Here is a 9124-nt window from a genome sequence, read left to right as displayed (position 1 = left end):
AGTTCATCTCTTCTCCATCTACGCAATCATGGCGGAAAACCCAAATCCGAGATACCCATACCCCATACATGTAAACCTCTCAAACTTTGTGACTATCAAACTTTCAGAACGAAATTTCCTTCTATGGAAAACACAATTTCTTCGCTTCATTAGAAGCCAAGATCTGTTGGGTTTCATCAATGGTCAAATTCAACCTCCACCACTCAGAATCTCACTCACAAAAGGGGAAAAGTCTGAAGATGTCCTTAATCCAGAGTATTAGCAATGGTATTGTACCGACCAACTTGTTTCGTCGTGGATCAGTGGATCTGATGTGCTGGGACTCATAATTGGTCTTGAATCGGCTTCTGAGGTATGGAATACATTGTGTAATCGTTTTACTTAGAGATCTGTGGCCAAAGAATTCGAATTAAGGGGTAAGCTTCAATCCTGTCAAAAGCGTAATAGGCCCTTAACTGAGTATTTGCGTGAGTTCAAATTGATTTGTGACCAGTTAAACGCGATCGGGAAACCGGTCGATGAAATCACAAAGGTCTTCGGTGTTTTAGAGGGTCTCGGAAGTGACTATGAGACATTTAAGACAACTATGTATTGTCTTAAACTCGAGTCGAGCTATGAAGACGTTATTGCTCAGCTCGAGAGATATGAAGTGCGACATCAAAATTATTTGTCGAATCAAATAAATTCTAATTTGGCATTTGCTGGAGAAATGATCGATCAATGTAAACTGAACAGTGAGGATGATTCGAGTTCATTTGATTCAACATTTGTTTTTGCTGGCCAAAGAAATTTTAACAGAGGTTTTGTAGGAAGGAATGGGAGGTTTGACAATAGAGGAAGAGGCTATGGTTTTCGTGGAAGGAGGTTTGGAAATTATCCCAAATTCCAAAACTATGGACCCTCAGCAACTTTTGGTGATTCATCTGATGGTTATCAATCTGGTGGAAATTACAGACCAAATTCACCTTCTCAGAATCAAGGCTTCTGACCTTATACAAACACTCCGACTAAGGTTGCTGATTCAAAGGAGTATCTGCCTATGAGTGGTAATTCTGCTTCGGACAGACAGTTTTATGTGGATAATATGAAGCTTCAATGTCAGATATGCAAGAGGCCGGGACATGACATTCTACGTTGCTGGTACCACTTTGATAATTCTTATCAAAGCGAGTTGATACCAAATGCCTTAGCTGCTCTTCACTTGGAGGATGATCAAGGAGGAGATTGGTTCCCGTATTCCGGGGCAACAGCCCATATCACATCATCGACCGGAAACCTCAATTCTTTCTCTCCTTACTATGGTTCAGACACAGTAATGGTAGGAAATGGAGTTTGTTTGCCCATTACCCATATTGGCTCAACATCTTTATCTACTGAACTGCATTCATTTCCTTTAAATGAGGTTTTGGTTGTCCCAAAGATTAAGAAAAACTTGATTTCGGTGTCTAAGTTGACTGACGATTACCCTTGCTCACTAATCTTTGATGAACTTGGTGTATCTATTAAGGACCATCTGACGGATTCAGTAATCAATTTGAGAAAGAAATATGGGGGCCTTTACAAGGTAAATCAAGCACAAACAGAGGCGTGGTACTCTCAAAGATAGCGAACCGCCAGTAGTGAAGTCTGGCACCTTCGGCTTGGGCACACAAACTTTCAAATAATAAAGTTTCTGGAGAACAACAACAAGATCAAATATACAAAGGTGACAAAGAGAATATGTGGAAGCAACCAGGTTGGAAAAAGCAGCAAGCCGCCCTTCAATATCTCGGAATCCTTAGCTAGTAAACGACTTGAAAAAATCTATTGTGATGTGTGGGGGCCTGCCCCGATAGAATCTTTTCAACAGTTTAAATTCTATGTAGTCTTCATAGAAAGTTCTTCACGGTTCTCATGGGTGTATCCAATGAAGAGAAAGTCTGAGTTCTTTTCCATCTTTGTCATGTTCCAAAATCTTGTTGAGAACCAATTTGAAAGTCGAATTAAATCTTTCCAATGCGACGGTGGAGGGGAATTCAATAGCAGCCAATTTGTTAATCATTTGAATGAGAAAGGAATTCAAATGTTGGTCTCTTGCCCATATACGCCAGAACAGAATGGAAATGCCGAAAGGAAACATCGGCATATCGTTGAGTTGGGTCTTTCTATGCTCTACCATGCACGGGTACCGTTGATTTATTGGGTCGATGTATTTCTAACTACCACATTTCTCATCAATCTGCTGCCATCACCAGTGTTGGGAATGAGTAGTCCGTTTGGTAAACTCTTTGGTAAAGAACCTGACTATGGGTTTCTTCGAGTCTTCGGGTGTGAGTGCTATCCACACCTTAGACTGTATGGTGCAACAAAGTTCGATCCATGCTCGTTACCTTGTGTTTTTCTTGGGTACAGTCAAAGACATAAAGGTTATCGATGTCTTTATCCACCTACAGGAAGAGTGTACGTAAGTCGTCACGTGATATTTGATGAGACGAGATTCCCATTTTCTACTAAATTGGGAACTGTTTTTCTTGGGTATTCATAGTTGTGTCAAACTTGGTTACAAGGGGTGGAATTCTTTACTAGACAATCTCAAACAACAGTGAGTGAAGAGCAAACATCACAACACACAAGCATGGGATTTCTATTTGATGATAACAACTCTGGACAACAAAATTATGAGCTGCCTAATAAGACAAATGTGCAGCAACCACAGTTGGTTTCACAAGAACCATGCACATACTATGAGACACATGACGAAGCAAGAGTCTCTACCTTAAGTGATTTTCCAGTTCTATCCACTCAACAACAATCTACTCACCCAATGCAAACAAGGTTGAAATCGAGAATAAGGAAGCCCAATTTGAAGTATGTTCTCTCTACAGCCCATGAGATCCCAAAAGAGTCGAAAACAATTAAAAGAGCACTAAATCACCCGGGTTGGAGGAAAGCTATGATGGAAGAATTGGAGGCTCTCGAATTAAATCAAACATGGGAGCTAGTACCAAGATCTTCAGAAATGAATATCGTCGGATGTAAGTGGGTGTTCAAAGCCAAGTTGGATGCGGAAGGAAACCTTGATAAATCAAAAGCACGATTAGTGGCGAAAGAGAACCATCAAGAGGAAGGAGTTGATTTCGCCGAAACTTTCAGTCCTGTGGTTAAACAGGCGACCGTGAGAATTGTCCTCTCAGTGGCAATTGTTAAAAGATGGTTTATCCATCAACTGGATGTGAAGAATGCGTTTCTTCATGGGTCATTGAATGAGACGGTGTTTATGGAACAACCACCAGGTTTTGTGAGTTCTACGATGCCTAACTCGGTTTGTTTACTCAAGAAGGCGTTATATGGTTTAAAACAAGCTTCGTGAGCTTGGTTTGAAAAATTCAGCAACTTTTTGCTGGAACGGGGATTTCATTGCAGCTCCACTAATCCGTCGTTGTTTGTTCTTCACATGGGTCAGCACATCTTGGTATTATTATTATATGTTGATGACATTATTTTGACAGGCAGCTCATCATCTCTACTTTGGGAATTAATAGAAGCTTTAAGCAGAAATTTTTCTATGAAAGATCTCGGACGACTTCACTATTTTCTCGGTATTGAAGCCAAGTTTACGGGTCCGGACCTATTTCTAACACAATCTAAATATGCTGGTGATTTGTTGCAGAAAGCAGAAATGCAAGACAGTAAGCCGATTGAGACCCCATTACCTATCAAAACTCATCCAACGGTACAAGACATGGAACCATTTCATGATCCCCACTTCTTTCGAAGTCTTGTGGGTGGATTATAATATCTAACGATCACAAGACCGGACATCTCTTATTCAGTAAATCAAATCTGTCAGAAAATGCACTCTCCTATGAATGGCGATTTCAAACGGTTAAAATGGGTGTTGCGATATGTGAAAGGAACTCAGCAACTGGGGCTTTATTTTCACTCTAATAGCACATTGAATTTATACGGGTATTGAGACTCTGATTGGGCTGGCTGTTCTAAGACTCGGAGGTCAACGATCGGGTTTTGCACTTTCTTGGGATCAAATATCATTTCATGGTCTGCAAAACGGCAAGTGACAGTCTCAAGGTCATCGACGGAGGCTGAATATAAGGCCTTGGCTTGTGCCATAGCCGATCTTACATGGGTTTCTTTTGTATTGAGAGATTTGGGTATTCCGCTCACGGATCCGACTTTACTTTACAGTGATAACCGCTCGGCCATTTCATTGACAGCAAATCCAGTCCTTCATGCAAGGACAAAGCACGTGGAGATCGATTTTCATTTTGTTCTAGAGAAAGTTGCTCTCAAGTCACTTGAAGTCCGCTATGTTCTTGCTACTCATCAAATTGCTGACATACTTACAAAAGCTTTACCACGCTTGATCATTGCGGGTTACGATACAAACTGGGACTAGGTTTTCCACCTAATCCCAGTTTGAGGGAGGCTGATAAGGTTAATAATATTGGTGAACCATCGAAATGCAAAACCAATTTCGTTTCTACAGAGCAAGGTGGAGAAAAAAGGGCAGAAGGAATTATTTTCTTTAGAGACAGTTATCACGAGCCAAATGGAGGAATGCACAACCGTTTTGCTGCCTTAACCCTAGTCCCAGTTGAGTAAATCTAACTACAATGTGGTAATGGGTTAAGGAATATAAATAGCAGTATGTGCTGTAGAATAAAGAGACGAAGTGTTATGGCTTTCAGTGAAGAACATTCTTCTCCTGGGAAATTTACCTTGGAATCGTTATCTTCTTAATTCCTCTGATTTTCTTCAAAAGACAAGGTTGAAAATGGATAAGGTAGTGTGGAAGAGAGATCAGACTTAGGCCGAGTTGAACTTCTAGCTTGTTTAAAATTTGACGAACGGAAAATTTAGGATAGGTCGCAGGTCGGGTTAGCGATCATGTCAGGTCAATTCCAGTGAGGTTATGTTATCAGCCTATAACCGGGAATCGACCTTAGGTTTCCCCCCCCCAAATTCCCGCTAACGCCCACCCAATAAACAAGCGAAAGAGTGATTAGTCCAATGCTCTTTATAGAATCAATGTTCGTAATGAGATGCTTTCTTAAAAATGGAGCGACTTTCTTTGTCTCGACGTTCATGGATCAGTTGTGACTTCGGCCATTTGTTCTTGGAATCGATCGTGACAGACCCGATCAGTAATCCCGTCACAACAAATTTCGACGTATATAAATGTAATCTCGTCCGTCTCCTGCTTCTTCTTCTTTGCGACAATGCAAAGCAAGACTGGTGACGTCGAGAGCGGCCGAGATGCCGCCGCGTTGTACCCCAACATGCTCGAGAGCCCCCAGCTTCGCTGGGCTTTCATACGTAAAGTGTACGCAATCATCTTGGCGCAGCTCCTCCTCACCGCCGGCGTCGCCTCCGCCATCTTCCTCACGAAGCCCATGCGGCACTTCGTGGCCAAGACCAAGCTGGGGTTCGCCATCTACATCGTCGTCCTCGTCCTCCCTTTGATACGTAAGAAACCCGTCTTCGCGTCACCGCATAATGCGCTCATGTTTTTGTCCGTTCGTTCCTTTTCTACTGTTGTTTCGTTTGTCCGTGAAGTTTCATCCTTCTTCTTTGTGATCGCTCAACAGTTATATGCCCTTTGCGCGCGTACCACAAGAGACATCCGGTGAACTTCGTCCTCCTGGGCCTGTTCACGGTCACCATGGCCTTCGGTTTGGGTTTCTCCTGCGCTTTTATGAAAGGTACCTCCACTCTTTTTGTTTATCGCGGGACTATTTCTTGAACTCATTCTACTTGGTCCGATCAGCAAGGTCGTAGAACTTGCGGCAAGAATACCATCACGTTTCGACAACGCTGATGATGCGACATGCCGAGGAAAAAATACCATCTAGGCCATGTCCTTTTGAGTTCCCGACGTTGCATTCCGTGTTTGTTTGTCGTTTTGGGAGAGTTCATCTTTTGGCTTGTCTCAGAAAACTAAACCAGAATTATAGTAAATTTCCCGGCAAGTTTGTCTTCTATTGTTTGACTTTCTTTAATTTGTGAAATTGCTCTTCCCTGGTGATAGCAAATGTATAGAAATGCAGTCCTCCTTTTTGTTTCGGGACTGTCTTTTCTCTTCCCATTCGTAGTTTCCTATGCATATGATACAATGCGTGGCTTGTCTTATAGATTCCGATAAATAAAAAAGGAATATGGATCAGATCTCACGTGGCAGCTAATGCCGTTGGACTTATCAATTCATTTCTGCTTTTTTGAACTCCAACCTTGGCACTTGAACAAGTTCTTGTTAGTGTAGTCGTGAAGTGTTTGTCTTACTACTCTGAAAGACGACCGGTTTTGTGTGGTTATCTCGACGGATACATTTGGTGACCTTGATGAGCTCACAGAATAATTCGATTCGATGAGGGTTTTTACTATGCTCCGAGAGTGGGCACGTGCTTTGCCGACGTAAATTTTCTTAATTGAAAAATGATAATATGTTGACTTAATCAAAAGGGTTTTGATGTTTAGTCCACTGTTTTTAATGGATATGCTGTAATTAGATTATCTAACTCATGATGCTCTCAGTGGGGATGGAAAGAGCATTAATTACTGTAAACTGTGAAGATGACCGGTTCGCGCAACATAAATGTCGAGGGACCACTTGACATTAAAATGATTGGATTAGCTGGTAAAAATTGTTGGTCGGTAATGATCAAGTTCCAAATGGGATAATGAAATATACCTTTATGTATGTGTATATTGGTGCGAATCACATTCACATCACCAGTTTGCGGACATGCAAGTTCTCTGCCGTAGTTCTATCATATATTTTAACAGGTCATTAAGCCATAATGATCAAGTACTAGTTACTTCTTTTGTGTCTATGTCTAATCTCAAGTTCCATCTCTTCAACAGAAAAGATCATTTTGGAGGCGGCAATTTTGACGAGTGTCGTCGTTGTCGCACTTACTTTGTACACGTTCTGGGCTGTAAAAAGAGGCCGTGATTTCAGTTTTCTCGGACCCTTTTTGTTCGCTTCCCTCCTGGTGATACTTGTTTTCGCTCTTATTCAGGTACTCAAGGAACAATTTTCATTCCTTTCCAACATCTCTGGCTGCTCTCTGTCAAATTCTGCTAAAGTTCTCATGTTGTGGACTATGTTTGATGAACAGATCTTCTTTCCTCTGGGGAAGTTATCCTTGATGATATTTGGTTGCTTGGTATCCATCATATTTGCCGGTTTCATCGTGTACGACACCAATAACTTGATCAAGCGCTTCAGCTACGATGAGTACATATGGGCTGCAGTTTCATTGTATCTTGATATCATCAACCTCTTCCTTGGCCTTCTCTATGCTTTCGGAGCCGGCGAGGGCTAGAAAAACCATTTGGCATGCCTTTGCCCTTGATTTGTGTGAATGGTGATTGTGTCTTCTTTGAATAATAAACTGACGAGGGCTAAGGTTTGCGAATAATGATACGGACCCGAATATAGTTTTGCAAGTAACTTTGATCTGTGAATGTGTAAAGTAGAATCCACAGAATTAAGTGAAGAGCTCTTAGAGTTCTCAACAATCAGCCGCTGTGGAAACTTTGTGCTTGCTTGGAAATCATAATTCCACAGCACAACGTGTAATAACATTATGATTTTTCTCGCTTTAAAAGCTAAACCTGTTATAGGAGGCATCTATTTTGCCTCCTTGCAATCATCGGACGATGCTTCCAGCGCGATAATCTCCTCTTGATATCTGCTTGTTTGATTTACTCCGAAAGAACGAACTAGTGAGGATTTGACTTGGTCATTTAGTCATATAGTCGCATGCTCGCACTTCGGTGAATAAGGTACTGAAAGGGCATTAGATTTATCTAATTAGTTGTCTAATTGACCTACTTATAACTAATTAGTGACGATTCCTGAATAAACTGATTTGCATGATAAGTTAATTAAATTAAAACCGGAAAGTTGTGGTTGGTTAGGGTTTTGGAGAGTCCACGCTAAGTCTGAGGCTTAATAATCCATTAGCTTTCCTTTTGGTGGTTGACCTTTGAGAAGGTTGCAACATGCACATTAGATTTTCTATTTCATTTTTTTTCCTTTTTATCATTAAATTATAAATATTAAGCACTAAATTGATTGGTGGTGGGCACATTATATATTATATTTCTTTATTATGACCCGCCGTGATTCTGTTAATCCATGGATCATAGAACTACTCCTTTTTAATCAATCTCTCAATCTCTCCTGCTGCATTGCACTTGCACAACACGGAAATTGTAAAGGTCCTAGCCACACATTAGACATTGCATGTCAAATACTACGAACGGCGACCAAAGTTAATCATGTATGTGTCACGGGCCGGCAGTTCCTTAGTTGCGGAATAGCCCGTGCGGTGCCTGGTGGGTCGTTCACACAAGGCCAACCCTTGTTCTATAGTTTTTTTAAGAAACAATAAGACGATTAGTTTTCTCGTATCGAATCGTACCACATTTAGCTAAGCTCAGGTGTCTAGTCCATCGAGCAAGACACACTAAATACTTTAGGCACCACAACTGGTTTTGGCCTACCATGGTCTCATCTGGAGAGCGGCATCAGCTTCCGATTAGTTTGTACACGGGAGGGCAATCCTGCTCTCAGAGCTCCTAGGATATATTCATTCCATCGTAGAACTCCTAGCACCAACCATCCTAACACCACTCCCACGAACCAGTTGTATTCATCATTTCTGCACCATTCACTCTTCTACCGATAACCCCAAGCTCCACTCACAATGGTACATGAGTATGAAAGAATCACGGTCCGTGACACGTGCATGGTAGACACTGCGACAGCAACTATACTCGACTATACATGTATAATCGGCCAAGGATTAAAAAAGGAGCAACGATTTAGAGGTCGAAACATACATACTGTCCAGCAATTGATTATGTATTAAAGGCGCACGTCACCAAACTGAAAACCGATCAAACGAGGGACCAATGACCATGAGAATCCACATTCTTCTCTTTTGTTGGTTTATTCCTTCCTTCTTGTTTCCTTATTTTGTCTGCTAGCTTGGGTATCTCCTTCGCACACGCCTTTTAATTGCCAAGAACTGAAGATAATAGAGCTATCACGATGGAGGAATCGGTGGAGCATTCCATAATCTCGATCTTTCTTCCTTCCTGCGGAGATTTCCAT

At 41.5% G+C, this 9124-nt stretch overlaps 1 protein-coding gene across 1 annotated transcript; it reads left to right on the top strand.

Annotated features, from left to right (window-relative positions):
• The first annotated feature begins 5219 nt into the window (after positions 1-5219).
• Positions 5220-7325, top strand: LOC115677733 (protein LIFEGUARD 4-like). The gene is made up of 4 exons (XM_030600952.2): positions 5220-5466; positions 5589-5702; positions 6862-7019; positions 7119-7325. The coding sequence occupies exons 1-4, from the start codon at positions 5220-5222 to the stop codon at positions 7323-7325; spliced, it is 726 nt and encodes a 241-aa protein (XP_030456812.1).
• Positions 7326-9124: the final 1799 nt, after the last annotated feature.

Source organism: Syzygium oleosum, unplaced genomic scaffold (genome assembly GCF_021117445.2).
Source record: "Syzygium oleosum isolate NSW1041296 unplaced genomic scaffold, Sole_v2.1 Sole_v2.01, whole genome shotgun sequence".
NCBI classification, from domain to species: domain Eukaryota; kingdom Viridiplantae; phylum Streptophyta; class Magnoliopsida; order Myrtales; family Myrtaceae; genus Syzygium; species Syzygium oleosum.
This window is presented reverse-complemented; position numbering and strand designations above follow the sequence as displayed.